This window comes from Eptesicus fuscus, chromosome 25, assembly GCF_027574615.1.
Source record: "Eptesicus fuscus isolate TK198812 chromosome 25, DD_ASM_mEF_20220401, whole genome shotgun sequence".
NCBI lineage: Eukaryota > Metazoa > Chordata > Mammalia > Chiroptera > Vespertilionidae > Eptesicus > Eptesicus fuscus.
Genome location: NC_072497.1, coordinates 11,213,185 through 11,231,859, shown reverse-complemented (window position 1 = coordinate 11,231,859; position 18,675 = coordinate 11,213,185). Strand labels below are relative to the sequence as shown.

The following is an 18,675-nucleotide window of genomic DNA, read 5'->3' as shown; positions in this document are numbered from 1 at the left end:
AGCCAAACTGGGTTGGGCACGTACAGCTTTTAATTGATTTTAGAGAGGAGGGGACGGGGTGGGGGGGGGGGGGGAGGCGGGAGCATTGATTAGTTGTTCCACTTATTTATGCACTCAGTGTACGTGCCCTGACCCGGGATCGAGCCTGCAACCTTGGCGTTTAGGGACGATGCTCTGACCATCTGAGCTGCCCAGCCAGGGCTCTTGGCCTTCCTTCTACTTTTTGTGTATTTTTAATATGTTTTTATTGATTTCAGAGAGGAAGGGAGAGGGAGAGATAGAAACATCGATGAGAGAGAAACACCGATCGGCTGCCTCCTGCACGCCAGCTACTGGGGATCAAGCCTGCAACCCAGGCATGTGCCCTTGGCCGGAATCGAACCTGGGACCCTTCAGTCCACAGGCAGACGCTCTATCCACCGAGCCAAACCGACCAGGGCTCCATTGATTTTTAGAGGGAGGGAAGAGAGAGAGAGAGAAACATCGATGTGGAAGAAACACATGGGTGGGTTGCCTTGGAATGCACCCTGGTAGCTGCATTGACCCGAATCGAACCCGGGACCCCTCCATCCAAGGGCCCACGCTCTACCCACGGAGCCACACCGGCCAGGGCCGCATGGGGGGGTTTTAATTACGTGTTAAATTTATTGGGCAGAGGTTGGCATTTCTGTGTGTGTGTGTGTGTGTGTTTACACAGTCTGTCATAGCATGGCTTTATGGAAATGCAGTGCCCGGACCATAAAATCCACTCTTTCAAAGTGTGCTTGTGTATTTTTATGTTTTCATAAGTAGACGGAGCCATTTTTACCCCTTCCGCCCGCACCTCTGCGGTAAACTCGGCAGCTCAGGGTCACGGCACTGTGGCAAGGAAGAGCGTCCGCCGGGGCGTTCGCCTGAAACAGATCCCTGGATTCTTCTGGGCCTTTCTCTCTCTCCTTTTTTTTAAAGACGGCATTTAAAAAACACTTTTGTCAGCCCTGACCCAGCGATGTATTCCCATGGATGAGAGAGGAAGGGAGAGGGAGAGAAACATCGATTGGTCGTTTCACTTCGGGGTGCGTTCGTTGGTTGATTCCTGTGTGTGCCCTGACCGGGGATCAAACCCTAAATCTTGGTGTATCAGGACCATGCTTGAACCCCCTGACCTTTCCAGCCAGGTCCCATAGCTTTTTTAAATTAAACTGACATTTTCTAGAAAGATTTATGGATATGAAAAGTATATGCTGTGGGGTTTTTTCATGTATATACACTGAGTGGCCAGATTATTATGATCTCTGAACGCATAATAATCTGGCCACTCAGTGTGTATATACATACATATTAGAGGCCCGGTGCATGAATTCGTGCATGGGTGGGGTCCGGCCAGCCTGGCCAGGGGGAGGGGACATAGGCGGTTGGCCGGCCTGCCTGCTGGTCAAACTCCTGGTCGAGGGGACAATTTGCATATTAGCCTTTTATTATATAGGATATACACTGAGTGGCCAGATTATTATGTGTTCAGAGATGATAATAATGTGGCCACTCAGTGTGTGTGTGTGTGTGTGTGTGTGTGTGTGTCTAACCGAGACGATGGCTGTAACTACAGGTACGGTGGAAAGCACTGTGCAATATGCCTGAGTCATGTCATTACGCTGAACGCCTTAAGCGTGCTCAGTGCCATACGTCCATTAGGTCGCAATGAAACGGCGGAGAGTGAATTCCAGAAGCCAGCAGGAGGGGCTGGAGGGCAGGCAGGGGTTCAGGAGTGGAAAAGAGACTTCCTTTTTATTAAAAAAAAACAACAACACAACACAGCATAGCCTGGCCGGTGTGGCTCAATGGTTGAGCATTGACCTAGGAACAGAAGGTCACGGTTCGAGTCCCGGTCAGGGCACAGGCCTGGGTTGCAGGCTCGGTGCCCAGTAGGGGGCGTGCAGGAGGCAGCCGATGAGTGATTCTCTCTCCTCATGGATGTTTCTCTCTGTCCCTCTCTCTCCCTCTCCCATCGTCTCTGAAACCAACAATAAAAATACCTTTAGAATCACCCGTTGGGAGGCTGTATCCTAAGGAGTATTAGCTCAGGAGTGGTTTTTCTCAAAACTCAAAAGGCCTACACCCGCCCCGGCTGGCCCAGCGGGAGAGGGCGCCGTGGGCGGGTTCCTGACTCGGGGGCTTGGGGCCTTGCAGGGAAGCTGAAGGAGTGGAGCCTCGTCTTGTACGGCACGGCGGAGCACCCCTACCACACCTTCAGCGCCCACCAGTCCCGCTCCCGGATGCTGGAGCTGTCCACCCCCGGGCTGGAGCCGCCCAAGGCCGCCCGGCCGCCCGCCCCGGCCGAGGGCCCGGAGGACGAGGAGGACTATACAGGTAACGCGCCTGAATCCGGGGGGCACGCCCGCCTCTGGCAAGGACTGGTTTTCCACTGTTTTTTCCTTGTTTTGTTTTGTTTTGTTTTGTGCATCCTCCCCCGAGGATCTTTTCCCACTGATGTTTAGGGAGAGTGGGAGAGAGAGGGAGAGGCGGAGAGAAACATCGCTGGGAGAGAGACACATGGATGGCCTCCTGCACACGCCCCGACCAGGGCCCGGGCTGCCGAGGAGCCTGCAACTAAGGTACGTGCCCTTGACCGGAATCGAACCCGGGACCCTCTGGTCCACAGGCCAACGCTCTATCCACTGAGCCACACCAGTTAGGACTGGTTTTCCACTCTGAATTCGTGGGGCTTGCCTGGCTGGTGTGGCTCCATGATTGAGCGTCGACCTAGGAACCAGGAGGTCAAGGTTAGATTCCCGGTCAAGGGCACATGCCCGGGTTGCGGGCTCAGTCCCCAGTAGGGGGCGTGCAGGAGGCAGCCGATCCGTGGTTCTCTCTCCTCATGGATGTTTCTCTCTCTGTTTCCCTCTCCCTTCCTCTCTGACATCAGTTTTAAAAATATATTTAAAAACAAACACAAAAAAATCGTGGGGTTCTTCCTGGCTGACACGGGGGTTAGGACGGGGGCTGTTCCGCGTCCGGGAGCCGAGGTAACTCTGCTGATTTGCACCCACACAGCTCGGTCCTCCCCGGGCCCTCCTAGCGTGTCCCAGACCAGTAAGTATGCGCCCGGCTCGTAAGTATGTCCCCGCGCCCCAGCCGGGAAATCGAGGGTCCTCTCTGTGCCCAACCAGAACCGAACCCGCCCCGTGCATGGTGCCGGGGCCTCCTCCCGGGCCCCCACCTCTCGGCCTGACCCTCGCAAACCCACCCACTCTCCGTCCCCGTGGCCAGAGCGTGGCGAGGACCGGGGTCCTCAGGGGCCCAGGCGGGTCGGGTCGCGTGGCCACAGTGAGGAGGAGATGTTGGCCGGCCTCGAGGGCTGCGATAAAGACCCACGATGGGGTTTCAAGGCCCACGTAGCGGCGGCAGCGTCGCCCGGAAAGTAAAGGTGCCTCATTGTGGATACTTTTTTATTTCCCCAAGTATTTTCTAATTGATTTTTTAAAATATTTTATTGATTTTTTTTTTACTGAGAGGAAGAGAGAGTTAGAAACATCCATGAGAGAGAAACATCGATCAGCTGCCTCCTGCACACTCCCCACTGGGGATGTGCCCACAACCAAGGTACATGCCCTTGACTGGAATCGAACCTGGGACCTTTCAGTCCGCAGGCCGAAGCTCTATCCACTGAGCCAAACCGGTTTTGGCCTAATTGATTTTTTTAGAGCGAGAAGGAGGGAGAGAGAGAAGAGAAACATCAAGGTGAGAGCGAAACGTCCCTCGGCTGCCTCCTGCACGCCCCCTGCTGGGGATGGAGCCCGCAGGGCGAGGGCCTCAGACCCTGCCCATAGGATTAGCTGTTCCTTCCCCCAGAACCATCCCACGGCGATTGGCGAGAAACTCGGCGTTTCTGGTTGGGCATATTTCCCTGCGCTCGGCACTCCCAGCTGCTTGACGCGTGGAGGGTGCTCTCCGACACCCTTGATGCTTTGAGTTACGTAATCGCTGCAGAGATCGGGGGCGGGAGGTGACACAATGGAGCCTCCCCCTCCTCCCCCCGCATCCCGCATTGCATCTCGAGCATAAATGATGGGCGATTCCATTTAAATTCCCTTTAACATGGGCCGTGGAATTATGAATGGGCTAATCGGCTCAGTTTCCCCCCGGTGATTTACAAATCAGATTCAGTAATTATTCATAAATGAACGCGCTTTTTTTTTCCCCCATAAAATCTGCTACCACGCTACCCTTGTGCCCCCCGGGAATCTCACTGTAAGGGGAGTCTGCAGCCCGAGTCAGATCGGATGGGCATGGGCTTCACGTCGCAAATAGACTGGCGTTAGGGGAGGGTCAGAGGGTGAGGGGTGAGGGTCGGGGTGAGGGAGATGGGTGAGGGGGGGCTGCTGTGTCCTGTGCTGTGAGCTCTGGACGAGGAGGCTCAGCGCCCAGGTGACCCCGGACCACGTGGTGCAGTCAGCGCGTCCCCGGGGACAGACACCCCTTGGACAGGGGTTCGCCCCCTAGAAAGGGGGCCCCCAATGCCAACGTTGGAAACGTCCACAACATCAAACCCTCGGGGAGGGAAGCAGCATGGACCTGCCCCGCCGGGAGGGTCCGAGGCCCCTCGGGGAGGAGAGAGGCGGGCTTTGTGCGCCCGCAAAGCCCCATTGTGCACGGAGAATGGGCCCCTTGTCCTCCCTCCATCCCTCTGCTGCTGGCCGGGCTCCCGCCGCCTCCCGTAACGCAGACCTGACAGCAGGCGTGTTTTCTTTCTCTTCCTAAAGACGCCAACGCCCTCAGCACGGCCCCCGGGCCCTCCCCGGGCAGACAGGGCTTCCCCGGGCGCTTCTAGAGCCGGAGGCACAGCTCCGTGTGGACATGCCCCCCACCAGCCCCAGCGAGGGTGAGGCTCTGGACGAGGTGCAATAACCGGACAATCCAGGGGCCCGGGCTGCCGGCCACTCCCCGAGCCCGTTCGGCAGAGACAGGGTGGACTCCTACATGAGCGCTGATTCCAATCCTGGGAGCAGCAGGGCACCCACAGACATCTGCTCTGCCCCCACCAGAGGCCAGCTGCTGGTAGTGGGAGGAAGGACAAAGATTACAGGGGAAGTCGGCCAAAGGGTTATGCCACATGGGCAGTTTACAGGTCAGGGGGCTGGAGGTTTGCAGAGGCCTGTGGGTATGCAAAGGCTGGGGTCTTCAAAGGGCTGGTGATAGGCAAAGGGCTGGGGGTCTTCAAAGCAAAGCTGTTCATCTCCCCGTGATCACAGGGGCTCCCAGTGGGGAGGACGGGCTGCATTTCCAGGTGAGCTCCCAGGTCCCACGCGCAGCTCCCAGCCAGGTGAGAAGGTGCCTTTCTAATCGGAACAACGCGGTCAGGGTTCACAGAGCGTGACTCCTATTCCTTAGTTACAGCCGGTTCCTCAGCTCTCTCTCTCTGCCCCTCACAGCCCCAGCCCCGCAGGCCCTCCGCGCTCCTGGGGGAGCGTCTCCTGGGCCCGACCCAGGGCTCCCCCCGGGGGACGGCGCGGGCGGAGCCGGTGTGTCCGTGGGTGAAAGGCAGTGCTGGTCTCTTTCAGGCATGTGCCACCCGGAGTGTGGGGACAAGGGCTGTGACGGCCCCGGCGCTGACCAGTGCCTCAACTGCGTCCACTTCAGCCTGGGCAGCGCCAAGACTGGCAGGTGAGGCCGGGGCGCCCGTCTGCGGCGTGGGGAACCCTCGCACCACCCCGGGAACTGGTTCTGTTTTGTGTTGCTCCTTTCCTGAGGGTAATTTTCCATTGATTTTTAGAGAGAGTGGGAGGGAGAGAGAGGGAGACATTGATGTGAGAGAGACCGGGGCCAGGAATTGAACCTGAGGCCCTTCAGGGCTTGGACCGGCGCTCTAACCACTGAGCAACACTGGTCAGGGCAAAGGGGGTCTGTTTTGAGCTATGTTCTCGGCCCCCCTCACACACACAAAGCTGGCACCCTACTTAAAAATTCGAGTGAAAAAAATATGTAAGAAAAAAAATATGTGTGAGAAAAAAACACAAAAGTTGAATCTGAGAAAAGGGTAATATGCAAATTAACTGTCACTCTGACACAAAGATGGCGGCGCCCCTGGTGTCCCGCGCCCCGGCCGCAGAGGGAGGGAGGGCTGCAGACACCACGCAGGGCTGCTGGGCTGGGGGCCTGCTCTGAGCCGCCAGCGCGCGGCTCGGGGCACGCGCCCGGCCCAGCAGAAACAATATTGGGCACCAGTCTGTGAGAGGGGGCAGGCTGGGCTGAGGGACCCCCCGCCTCCCCAGTGCACAAATTTTGTGCACTGGGCCTCTAGTCCTACATAATAAAGAGGTAATATGCAAATTGACCCTCACAAGATGGCTGCCTACGACCAGGCCGGCAGGGGGTTAGTGAGGGGCGACCAGGTCAGTGGGTTGGGGGGAGTTGGGGGCGATGAGGCCAGCAGTGGGAGCAGTTGGGGGCAACCAGGCCAGCGGGGGGATTGCAGTTGGGGGAGACCAGGCTGGCAGGGCAGGCAGTGAGAGGTGACTAGGCTTGTGGGGGGGGCAGTTGTGGGTGACCAGGCCGGCGGGGGGAGGCGGGGGCAGTAAGGGCTGACCAGGCAGGCAGGCAGGTGAGCAATTAGGAGCCAGCGGTCCAGGATTGTGAGAGGGATGTCCCAATCCCGGGCCTAAACCAGCAGTCAGACATCCCCTAAGGGGTCCCAGATTGGAGAGGGTGCAGGCTGGGCTGAGGGACCCTCCCCCCTCCCCCCGTGCATGAATTTCATGCGCTCGGCCTCCAGTTTAAAAATAGAAAAGAATCCTGGTGATGCCTGGACAGTGTGACTCAGTGGTTGAGCATCGACCTATGAACCAGGAGGTCCCGGTTGGATTCCTGGTCAGGGCACATGCTCGGGTTGCAGGCTCCATCCACATCCAGTGGGGGGCGTGCAGGAGGCAGCCGATCCATGATTCTCGCTCATCATGGATGTTTCTCTCTCTTCTCTCTCTCTCTCTCTCTCCCTTCCTCTCTGAGATCAATACAAAATATATTATTTTAAAAAATAAAAAGGACAATGAGCGTTAACAGTTTAACCTTCTCCCCTGGGGCCTTTGCTTCCTGGGGGGCTGGGGTGGTGAGCGCGGGGCGTGGCTGAGGGAGACGGTGCCCTCTGCTCTGGCTCCGGCAGGAAGTGCGTGAGCGTGTGCCCCGTGGGCTACTTCGGGGACTCAGCAGCCAGGCGCTGCCGCCGGTGCCACAGGGGCTGTGAGACCTGCTCGGGCCGGAGCCCCACCCAGTGCCTGTCCTGCCGCCGCGGCTTCTTCCACCACCAGGAGACGAGCACCTGCGTGAACCCCTGTCCCGCCGGGTTCTACGCGGCGGAAAGTAAGTGCAGCCCTGGCCGGTGTGGCTCAGTGGTTAGGGTGCCGGCCTCTGAACCAGGAGGTCCCAGTTCGCTTCCCAGTCAGGGCACGTGCCCAGGTTGCAGGCTCCATCCCCATCCAGTAGGGGGCGTGCAGGAAGCAGCCGATCCATGATTCTCCCTTGTCATTAATGTTTCTCTCTCCCTTCGTCTCTGAAATCAATCTACATTAACCTTTTGCACTCGGATGTCGAGTGTGACTCGACACGGTTAGCATTAGAATAAAGGAATCGAGAAAAAAGCAAGCGAGTGCAAAGAGTTCATAAAAGAGTAAGATGCAAATTGACCATACCTTCCACGATGCCCACCGGCCAATCAGGAGTGGGTATGCAAATTAACCCAACAAAGATGGCGGGTTTATTTGCATACACAGGCGCCGAGCGGCTGGGGGCGGGGCGCAGGCATTCCACACCGCCCCACCCGCTCTGGGCCTCTGAGCAGCATGGGAAGGCGGAAAGGCAGCTCTGGCCAGAGCGAAGGCGGTGCCGGCAGCCAGGGGAAGGAAGGCCCATTCTGGCACGAATCTTCGTGCATCGGGCCTCTAGTAGAAATATATTTAAAAATAAAAGAATATTATTAAGTTAAAAAAAAAAGGGGGGGACATGTCGCTGGGCATAGAAATGACAAGTCGGCCGCCTCACCGGGCTGGGCGGGGGTCCCCTTTCTGGGGTGAATTTCCCACGCGGGCCAGGCCCACTGGCCGGGATTGGATCGCACTCATTCTCCTCCTCACGTCCCCCTCGTCTCCTTTTCTCCAGGCCAGAAAAAATGTCTGAAGTGCCACCCCAGCTGTAAGAAGTGCGTCGACGACCCCGAGAAGTGCACTGTCTGCAAGGAAGGGTTCAGGTGGGACCCTTTCTTCCCCCTCCACACGGGCCATGTGGTCTGCTTTTTTTGTTTGTTTTTTCCTTCTCGTTTTTGTAGTTGAATTGCCATGTTGTTGCCAATGTTGACTGAAAGCTAAATCCTCGGGGTAAAGGTTCAGCGTCTGTCCACATCAGACTCTGGTTTTCTCTCTTCTCTCAAGCTCCACACATGTCTGCTCTAAAAATATTTTACTGGGGCCCGGCCGGCGTGGCTCCGGGGTTCAGCATCGACCTAGGAACCAGGAGGTCACGGTTCGATTCCCGGTCAGGGCATGTGCCCGGGTTGCGGGCTCCATCCCCAGTGTGGGGGACATCAAGGAGGCAGCCCATCAATGATTCTCTCTCATCATGGATGTTTCTCTCTCTCCCTCTCCCTTTCTCTCAGTTCTCTCAGAAATTAATAAAAACATTTTTTTTAACTGCCTTTTTTTTTTTTTTTTCCCACCGACAGCCTTGCGCGGGGCAGCTGCATTCCCGACTGTGAGCCGGGCACCTACTTTGACTCGGAGCTGATCCGATGCGGGCAGTGCCACCCCACCTGCAGGACCTGCGTGGGTGAGTGCATCGCCCCACGGGCGTCGGGGTCGTGGAGCCGACAGTCCTGGAACCCGGGTTACCCAGGGGGTGGGTGGCTCCCCTCTCTTGGACCTAAGGAAGCCTTAGGACCTCCTGGGTGGCCGTGAGGTTGTGAGGTTTGTGTCATCAAATACCAAGATTGGGGGGAGGGGGTGTTTATAGGCATGAAGGGTGAATTGGGGAAGACGCAAAGGTTCTGGGGCCCGGCTGGTGTTGGTCAGTGGTTAGAGCATCGCCCTATGAACCAGGCGGTCCGGGTTCCTTTAGGGTCCAGCCCCACTTCAGGGGGCAAAGCCACATGGGGAGGCTCTCGCAAGAGCAGGGCCTGCTGGGAAAGGAAGCATTTGGAATCAGGGCCCATGAACATTTTTGTTTTTTATTTCCTTCTTTTAAATATATATAATTCTGTTTTCTTTTTTCTTTGTTTTTTTTTTTTTCCACATTGTTTTTCCTCTCTTTGGGGGCGGGAGGGGAGAATGACTGACCTTGCCCAGGGTGTGGGGAGAGCTTGGCTCAGGCCTCCATGTGTCCATCTGTGAAACGGGTGTGTGCTGCCCCCTAGTGGGTGAGGATGGGAAGGGCCCAGCAGGTGCACACGGTGGGCACCTGGGAACCTGGCTGGGTCTTGGCCTCCGGACGCTGGGCCAGGACCTCAGCTCTCAGGCTGCAGCGGGCCTGGGCGGGAGGTGGGGGCTGTCCCTGATGTGGCTCCTCCCCCCCACCCCTCCCACAGGCCCCAGCAGGGAGGAATGCATCCACTGCGCCAGCAACCTGCACTTCCGGGACTGGACATGTGTGCCCGCCTGTGGCGAGGGCTACTACCCCGAGGCGATGCCCGGCCTGCCCCACAGAGTCTGCCGGAGGTACGCGCCCGTCTGCCTGTCTTTTTAAAAATTTTTTTAATGTATTTTATTGATTTTTTACAGAGAGGAAGGGAGAGGGATAGAGAAACATCGATGCGAGAGAAACATCGATCAGCTGCCTCCTGCACACCCCCCCACTGGGGATGTGCCCGCAACCAGGGTACATGCCCTTGACCAGAACCGAACCTGGGACCCTTCAGTCCGCAGGCCGACACTCTATCCACTGAGCCAAACCGGTCAGGGCTGTCCGTCTTTTTTATTTATTTTTATTGATTTTTTTATTTCAGAGAGGGAGGGAGAGAGAAACATCAATGATGAGAGAGAATCATGATGGGCTGCCTCCTGCACGGCCCCCACTGGGGATGGAGCCCACACCCTGGGCATGTGCCCTGACCGGACTGGTTCTGGGACCTCCTGGAGCGGGGGGCCTGGACCCCCTCCAGCCGCGGGAACCCCTGTCCCCTTTGTGTCCCCCGACAGGTGCGACGAGAACTGCCTGAGCTGCGAGGGCTCCAGCCGGAACTGCAGCCGCTGCAAGGCGGGCCTCACGCAGCTGGGGACCTCGTGCATCGCCAACCACACCTGCAGCAACGGTGAGCGGGGCGGGGCCGGGCCTGCAGGGATGGGACCCCCAGGACCCCCCGAGTCTGACCGGCCCCCCTCCCCTCTCCCCAGCGGACGAGACCTTCTGCGAGATGGTGAAGTCCAACCGGCTGTGTGAGCGCAAGCTCTTCATCCAGTTCTGCTGCCGCACGTGCCTCCGGGCCGGGTAGGGGCGGAGGCCAGGCCGCTCCCGTCCGTCCGTCCGTCCGCCCGCCCCCCTCTGACAGCGTTACCTCCTGCGGGGCCAGGGCCTGTGGCGGCAGCCGCTGTGGGCGCCCGGCCCGGGGGGTGGCGGCCCCAGGGGGTCCCTACGGCGACGCCCCCTCCGGCGCACCCCAATGGGCACCCGGGCCCTGCCTGGGCACCCCCACGTTTACCGAATCTTCAGACCAAAGAGAACGGCGAGCCCGTGGCCTCCCCGTCACTGCTCGCCGGGCTTCGAGCTCCTCCAAGGTCAACCTCAGCCGCCACGGAGCCGCCGGGCCGGTTCGGGGACGGGGACTGTGTGACCGGGGGCGGGTGGGGGGTCTGTGTCTGCATCGCCCCGTCAGAGGCCGCAGACGCCCGAGGTCAGAGCCCGCGGCCCCGAGGGAAGGGGCTGTCATCCCGGAGCCCCCGCTCCGAGGGGAGCACGGCCGCCCGGCACCGTGTCCCGGGGTCTCCCCGCCGCCATGCCCGCCGCCGAGCAGCGTCCCGGCCGTCCCGCCGCGGGGAGCCCAGCCCGTGGACGGTGCGTCCACCGCGTGGAGTGGCCTCGGGGCCCGTGTCCCCCGGACTGTGCGCCAGGCGGCCCGCGGGACCCCTTGCTGCCAACCGGTGTGGGCGTGTCCGTCAGCCGCTCCGGCTCTCCCCGAGGGGGGTCCTGTGGACAGAGCCCCGATATTTCCCCGGAAATGCACCGGTCGGCTCTGGGACCCGGAGCAGCCTTTGCCTTAAATTCCTCTCGAGCTTGTACGGCTCCGTCGTGTCCGGCTCCCCCCATCGGACCTTCACGCATCTGACGGGTCCCGGGGCGCTGGGGGGCCCCCCCCGCAGGGGTGGATGGAACCCAGGACACCGAGGGAGACGCCCTCAGAGCAAATGCAGCGTTCACCCTAAGTTAATAAAATAAAAGAGTTAACAGCCCACAGCCACGGAGTCTGTTTCTTTCCTGGGCCCAGTGATTGCACGTGGGAGCGCCCGGCCGGTGTGGCTCAGTGGTTGAGCTTCGACCTATGAACCAGGAGGTCACAGTCCGATTCCTGGTCAGGGCACATGCCCGGGTTGGGGGACTTGCAGGAGGCATCCAATCCATGATTCTCTCCCATCATGGATGTTTCTTTTCTATCCCTCTCGCTCCCTGAAAATTTTTTAAAATATAGTTTTTAGAAACACAGTGGCGGCTGTGCCAGTTTGCAGGGCTGCGGGTGGGGCCGGCCTGTCAGGTGAGGGGCAGGGGCAGGAGGCCTGGGAGGAGGCACTTCAGGAGGCAGAGGAACTAGGGTCTCGGGAGGACCCTGTCCCGGGGCCGCCTGACCGTGGCTGCCGGTTCACAGGCTGAGGGCGAGGGTTCGAGTCCCTCCCGCAGGCCCCGGAGCCTCCAGTGGCTGGTAAGTTCGCCTCTGATTTTCAAGGGAACGTTCCTTTTATCTCTGTTCTTTGGAGCTTTGGCTGCAGCGGAGACCATTAAAACCACCCATGCCCTCCGGCCGGTGTGGCTTAGTGGTCGAGCTTCGACCTACGAATCAGGAGGTCATGTGGTTCCATTCCCGGTCGCGGCACATGCCGGGTTGTGGGCTCCATCCCAAGAGTGGGGCGTGCAGGGGGCAGCCGATTGATGTTTCATCATTGGTATTTCTCTCTTCCCCTCTGAGATCAATAACAGATTAAAAAACACACCTTTTTTAAAGCCCATCAAGCGAAATGGCAAGTAAAACGCGTTTTGTGATCTGAGCACGCCACCTTGTGGACATCTCTGGAATTGCGTGAGGTTTGTTTAAATTTCTTTTTAGGCGAACACAAAAAGCAAAACAAAAGTTACAAGTACAGAGACCTCTCTTCATGAGCAATCTGAAATCACCCTTGTGATACCCTGTGACGCCTCCAAATATTTTAAATTTTGTTCTCCCACATACTTCTGGGGCAATTTCCTATAAACCGGGGCGTCCTCCTGCACAACCACCAGAATCGGGAAGTTCACGCTGATGCGTCTGTGCCGCCCAGTCCTCTGGCGGGATTCAAATGTTGCCCTTTGTCCCAGGAATGCCCTTCGCAGGTGGCCAGAGACCCCCCCCCCCCCTCACCGGCTTACACCCCCTTCCCGTGAGAGGCGCACTCTGCATTGGGTCTTCGTCTCTCGCCAGTCCTCGTCCTCGAACCTTTTACAGACTCGAGTGCTTAACACTCTGCTGAACCAGCGGGTACAAATGTCCGCAATCAGGGACCCCCTAGGCTCCAGAGACGCCCCCCGGAAAGTAACCAGAACCGGGGACGTAGCCAAGGCCCCCAGGACCTCCGAACCGCAAGAGATCGGGAGCCTAGCTATTTCATTTTTTCGTGAGGGACGCCGAGTGACAAGCGCAAGTGTCGGCTGATCAATTAATGCCGTCCTGTCGGCGGGAGCAAGGCACGCTGGGAAGTGTACCTGGCAATGGTAGCGGTGCACACCAGGAAGGGTGTCGACGTGGGGGTGGTGCACGCTGGGAAGCGCGTCTAGCGACGATGCGGGCATGCCGGGAAGCGAGTCCTGCGTCAGTCGTGGGGCACGCCGGGAAATGCGTCAGCGTAGACTCTGGGCATGCCGGGAGGTGCGTCTCGCGTCGGTCGCATTGCATGCCGGGAGGTGCGTCTTGCGTCAGTAGTGGGGCACGCCGGGAAGTGTGTCAGCGTCGCCTCGTTGCATGCCGGGAGGTGCGTCTTGCATCTGTCGCGTGCCATGCTGGGAAGTGCGGCTTGCGTAGGTAGTGAGGTACGCCGGGAAGTGCGTCGGTTTGCGTAGCGGGACTTGACGGGAGGTGCGTCTTGGTGCCGCCGCGGGGCCCGCCGGGAAGTGTGTCTATGGCCCGCCCAGTGGTCTGTGTGGCGGGCGCCGCGGGCCGGGAGGAGGGAGGCGGCGGGATGGGGAAGCTGACGGCGGAGCCGATGGAGCCGGCGGCGCAGCACACAACGCCGTGCGGGACCGCGAGCTGGGCCGGCGGGGTGAGTGCGGGGAGGGCGGCCCGCCCCGGGGGCCCCGCAGGGGGCGGGCTCTGCCAGGCCGTCCCGCCCCGAGTGTGGCCGGCGGGGCGAGGGACCATCCCGCAGGCTCCCTGCCCGGCCGGCTCGGGGACGGGACTCGGACCGCTTCCCGCCCCGGACCCGTGGGCCCGTGTTAGGTTCGGCCTCGCGGGACCGTTTCTCGGTCTGATCCACTCGAGCGCCGAACCTGGACTCGGGGGCGGTCACCCCAGCGCCGAGCGAGCGGCTGGTTCTCAGGAAACAGGTTCGGGTGACGGCGTCAGAGTGCGGACGGGGCGCGTGCCGGTCCTTCTCTTCTCTTTAGAGAGAGGGAGGGAGGGAGGGAGGAAAGAGGGGGGCGGAGAGAAATATCAATGAGAGAGAGACATCCGTTAGTTGTGACCACAGCACAGGATCGAACCCCTGACCCTTCCTTGCCTGGGTCGGCGCTCTAACCACTGAGCACACTAGCCAAGGCCCGAGTACCTTTATTTTTATAAAATCAAGTTGTTTTTCCCCTTTTTTTCCTCTGGTTAATCCTCACCCGAGGATATATTTCCATTGATTCTCAGGGAGAGTGGGAGAGAGAGGGAGAGACAGGCGGAGAGAAACCTGGACGTGCCTGAGAGACACGGGGACTGGTTGCCTCCCACAGGGGGACTGAGCCTGCACCTGAGGTCCGTGCCTTTCACCGAATTGAACCCAGAACCATCCAGTCTGCAGGCCGAGGCTCTAGCCGCTGAGCCAAACCGGGGCTGAATTTAAGAATCTTAGAGAAAGATTCCGTTCAAGGCTAAGGTCCATTCTCCCGGTCCCGGCCCAGGGAGATCGCCGCCGTCTCTGAGTCTGTAGCGTGGACTTGGGCTGCACTTGAACCTTGGCTGGGCTCCCGTCTTACCTTCCAGCGTCCACGCCATCACCGCCCCCGAGTTAGGTCAGGGAGAACCTGGAGGAATTGTTCGCGGAGAGACTCACCATTGTGGGTTAACCTTTGGCCTCCTGTGTACCCAGTGACCTTGTGTCTGAACCCTTGACCTTCACTTCTCTATCGCAGCCGGGGAAGTGGGCTCAGGGGAGACCCAGGACATTATGGTCGCGTCCTGACGAGTCCCAGGAAGGCAAAGGGAGCTCCTGTCCCGGCCCCACAGGCTGGAAACAAATTCCCCGTAGGATCCCGTCCTGCCGCGTCTCTAGCTCAGGGCCCTGCTGAGAGCGGTCGGGGCACCTTCAAACAGCCTGACGAATGCCCTCGTCCCCATGGCCCTGGCCTCGTCGCTGTCACCATGTTCATCACCGTGTTCATGGCCACTGCTGACCTATAGCGTCATGGCAGCTGGGGCTTGGGCCTCTGTGCCAGTACCTGGCAGTGTTTGGCCTGGGTGCTCGGTAAGGAGTTTGTTTTTTTTTAATTGATTTTTAGAGAGAGAGAGAGAGAGAGAGAAATCAAAGATGAGAGAGAATCATGGATCAGCTTCCTCCTGCACCCCCCCCTACTGGGGATGGAGCCCACAACCTGGGCATGTGCCCTGACTGGGAATGGAACTGTGACCTCCTGGTTGAGAGGTCGATGCTCAACCACTGAGCCACACCGGCCGGGCCTAGGTAAACACTTCCTGAATGAATGCCAGCCTTAAGTCAAATGACCGGGAAGTTCTGCTGATGGGCCTCAGTGCCTCTCAGTCCTGTCAGTCCTCCGGTGGGCTTTCCTCTATGTCACAGGATATAAGATCCCTGTCATCGAGGATCCGGGTGCGACCTTAGACCAGTTCGATGCCATTGATTTTTCTGACAATGAAATCCGGAAACTGGACGGCTTCCCTCGCTGAGGAGACTGAAGACCCTCCTGGTGAACAACAACAGGATATGGTGAGTGTCTGCCGGGCAGCGATCTGTTTCCCGGTGTAAACGCTGTGCCCGCTGCCGGTTCCACCTGCACGTGTCCTCTTTAAAGAAGACATTGTTCTGGTTTTCAGTGATTTCAAAGAGGCAGGGAGAGAGAGAGAGATACAAGCATCAACGATGGAGAGAATCATTGATCGGCTGCACACCCCACACTGGGGATCGAGCCCACAACCCTGGCATATGTGGTTTCCGGGAATTAAACTGACCTCCTGGTTCATGGGTCAACACTCAACTATTGAGCCACACCCGCCAGGCAACTGTTGTCATTTTTTCTTTTTTTTTCCTAAACACATTTTTGTATTAATTTTTTTTTTTACAGAGAGGAAGGAAGAGGGATAGAGAGTTAGAAACATCCATGAGAGAGAAACATCCATCAGCTGCCTCCTGCACACCCCCTACTGGTTATGTGCCTGCAACCAAGGTACATGCCCTTGACTGGAATCCAACCCGGGACCCTTCAGTCCGCAGGCCGACGCGCTATCCACTGAGCCACACCGGTTAGGGCTGTTGTCATTTTTTCATGAGACAACCCGAGGGAAAGAGGAATGCCCGACTGAACAGCCGGCCATCGCATGTTTTCACAGCGCCTGCCGCACCCGGGTGAGGTAGCTGGTCTCGATTTATTTGCATCTCCTCCGAGTCCAGCGTGTGTGTGCACTCACCGTCAGCTTCTGATTTAAATGGGAAACATGCTGCTCTGTACGCAGCCGGAAAAGGGCGGGCTTCTCTCGCCTTCTCCAGTCCCTGGGGGAACAGTTGTCCGTCTGCACCCGCCCCGGACCTGCGGAGTCACCTGTATTTCTGTGCCGCCTGCGCAGAAGCCACGGTGGGAGGCACGTGGTTTGTCCTACACGGAGTCTCCCCTTTTCTTAGTTCCTTAGACAAAGGGTTGGGGTGCAGGAAGAGCCCCCGAGAGCCTCCAGGAAGCGTGGGTCCTAACACCAGGCCGCTCTGGCCCGCCACTGTGGCTCAGTGGTTGCGCATCAACCACTCCCTTCCCCTCTCCGAAATCAGTAAGAGAATATTTAAACAATAAAATAAAATGGTGCCACTCTGTGGCTCGGGGTGTCGGGAGAGCAACCTCCAAGTTGCAGAAGCTCAAGGGCATTCGTCCGCTTGTTCGCTAGAAGCCGACCAGGTGCCGGAGCGAGAGGACAGGACCAGGGGGTCCTCGCTCCGAGGCAGCCGGGGTGCGAAGCGTCTCAGCGGGGGGGTCTGCTCTCCTCTCACAGGGTGACCTGGACCCGCTGGCGTCGCTCAAGTCGCTGACCTACCTGAGGTAGGAGATGACCCGGTGACAGTGAGTCCCTTACAACAACTCCCTGCCCGGCCTCGATCTAAACAGCCAGTGAGGACAAAGGAATGCTGAATGGAACTTCAACTGGAAAAGGTTTAAAAAATTTTAAATATCTATATTACTTTTTCTTAAAAACTCACAAATCGTCTAATTTAGCTTCAGCCGCTGTAGAGAGGGAAGGGCACCTTTCACACACAGTCCTGCCCAGCACTGTTCGTGACCTGTGGCCCTGCTGTGGCTGACCGGTTCCATTCCAGTGCGACAGCAGCCCCACGGCCACCACACTGACTGACCGAGGGTGGCTGTCAGTTTCAGGTCTTGGAGACAAGCATGGGGGAGGAGAGGGGAGGGCAGATTTAAAAAAAATGTTGCAGCCCTGGCCGGTGTGGTTGAGTGGTTAGAGCGTCGGCCTATGAACCAAGAGGTCCCACTACCTTTCCTGGTCAGGGCTCATGTCCGGGTTGCAGGCTCCATCCCCATCTAGTAGGGGGCGTGCAGGAGGCAGCTGATGCAAGATTCTCATAATTCATGTTTCTCTTCCGCTTCAAAATCAATAAATACATAATGGTTTTTTAACTGCCATTTTTATTCCCCACAGACAGCCTAGCGCGGGGCAGCTGCATTCCCGATAGTGACCCGGGCACCTACGTCGACTCTCGGGGCTGATCCGAAGCGGGCAGTGCCACCCCACCTTCAGGACCCCCATCCCCGGTGTGCAGGTACAAGATACAGCCGATTCTCACCGTCGATGTCTATCCCTCTCCCGGAAATCAATAAAAATGTGTTATCTTCTTTTAGAGAGAAAAAAAAGTGGCGGCTGTGCCAGTTTGCAGGGCTGCGGGTGGGGCCTGCCTGTCAGGTGAGGGGCAGGGGCCGGAGGCCTGGGAGGTGCACTTCAGGAGGCAGAGGAACTAGGGTCTCGGGAGGACCCTGTCCCGGGGCCGCCTGACCGTGGCTGCCGGTTCACAGGCTGATGGCGAGGGTTCGAGTCCCTCCCGCAGGCCCCGGAGCCTCTGATTTTCAAGCAAACGTTCCTTTTGTCTCTGTTCTTTGGAGCTTTGGCTGCAGAGGAGACCATTAAAACCACCCACGCCCTCCGGCCGGTGCGGCTCAGTGGTCGAGCTTCGACCTAGGAACCGGGGGGTCGTGCGGTTCCATTCCCGGTCGCGGCACATGCCGGGTTGTGGGCTCCATGCCCAGAGTGGGGCGTGCAGGGGGCACCCGATGGACGTTTCTCTCATCATTGGTATTTCTCTCTCTTCCCCTCTCAGATCAATAACAGATTTAAACGAAAAAAAAACCCAAAAAACAAAATAAAAACACACAACCATTTTGAAAGCCCAGCAAGCGAAATGGCAAGTACTCATATGTTGACATATCTGCGATTTGATATGTATACTATTTTGTTGTATTGCCGACAAGCTCCAAAACTTCATGTCACGTTTTCTGAAGGCGTTAACATTGTAGATATTTTTACGCCTAAAAATGTCGAGTTTAGTGCCCAAAACAAGGGCACTTGCGGGAAGTTTGACTTCATTAATAGTAAGTCCATCGAGGGGGAAAAATGGGTATTATTAACAGTGATGCCTGGTAAAAAACCAGTTTTGGGCGATTATGTCGCCGTCTTGTGGACACATCTGGAATTGCATTGTCTTTTGAAACTTTTTTTTTTTTTAAGCCATCCCAAAGAAAAGCGACGAGTATAGCACAGAGATCGCTATTCATGGGCAATCTGAAATCACCCGTGTGATACCCTGTGACGCCTGCAAATATTTTAAATTTTGTTCTCCCACATACTTCAGGGGCAATTTCCTATAAACCAGGGCGTCCTCCTGCACAACCCTCAGAATCGGGAAGTTCACGCTGATGCGTCTGTGCCGCCCAGTCCTCTGGCGGGATTCAAATGTCGCCCTTTGTCCCAGGAATGCCCTTCGCAGGTGGCCAGAGACACCCCCCCCCTCTCACCGGCTTACACCCCCTTCCCGTGAGAGGCGCACTCTGCAT

General features: G+C 57.9%; 1 protein-coding gene, 1 long non-coding RNA gene and 1 other non-coding gene across 11 annotated transcripts in view; all 3 read left to right on the top strand.

Annotated features, from left to right (window-relative positions):
- Positions 1 to 11,402, top strand: part of PCSK6 (proprotein convertase subtilisin/kexin type 6) — a 57,975-nt gene extending 46,573 nt beyond the window's left edge. For 2 of the 3 annotated variants that reach the window (XM_054713168.1, XM_054713170.1), the window contains 9 exons: positions 2,167 to 2,346; positions 3,031 to 3,069; positions 5,538 to 5,640; positions 7,136 to 7,332; positions 8,128 to 8,215; positions 8,687 to 8,790; positions 9,545 to 9,674; positions 10,155 to 10,267; positions 10,350 to 11,402. In XM_054713168.1, the coding sequence (XP_054569143.1) occupies positions 2,167 to 2,346; positions 3,031 to 3,069; positions 5,538 to 5,640; positions 7,136 to 7,332; positions 8,128 to 8,215; positions 8,687 to 8,790; positions 9,545 to 9,674; positions 10,155 to 10,267; positions 10,350 to 10,447 (1,052 nt within the window). In that variant the 3' untranslated portion in view covers positions 10,448 to 11,402. The remainder of the gene's footprint in view (positions 1 to 2,166; positions 2,347 to 3,030; positions 3,070 to 5,537; positions 5,641 to 7,135; positions 7,333 to 8,127; positions 8,216 to 8,686; positions 8,791 to 9,544; positions 9,675 to 10,154; positions 10,268 to 10,349) is intronic. The other variant, XM_054713169.1, reaches the window with a different exon arrangement.
- A 1,681-nt stretch (positions 11,403 to 13,083) lies between these two features.
- On the top strand, positions 13,084 to 17,446 carry LOC129148321 (uncharacterized). Of its 7 annotated transcripts, none has more exons than XR_008555381.1 (5): positions 13,084 to 13,098; positions 13,167 to 13,454; positions 15,192 to 15,338; positions 16,607 to 16,764; positions 17,270 to 17,446. It is a non-coding gene; the product is annotated as an uncharacterized LOC129148321 (long non-coding RNA). The 7 variants fall into 7 exon arrangements; XR_008555384.1 differs by lacking the exons at positions 13,084 to 13,098; positions 13,167 to 13,454 and adding exons at positions 15,900 to 15,979; positions 16,248 to 16,387 and having other exon boundaries at positions 15,089 to 15,338; XR_008555382.1 differs by lacking the exons at positions 13,084 to 13,098; positions 13,167 to 13,454 and adding an exon at positions 13,660 to 13,737.
- LOC114229988 (small nucleolar RNA SNORA54) lies at positions 16,877 to 17,001 on the top strand. The gene has a single exon (XR_003615829.2). It is a non-coding gene; the product is annotated as a small nucleolar RNA SNORA54 (small nucleolar RNA).
- Positions 17,447 to 18,675: the final 1,229 nt, after the last annotated feature.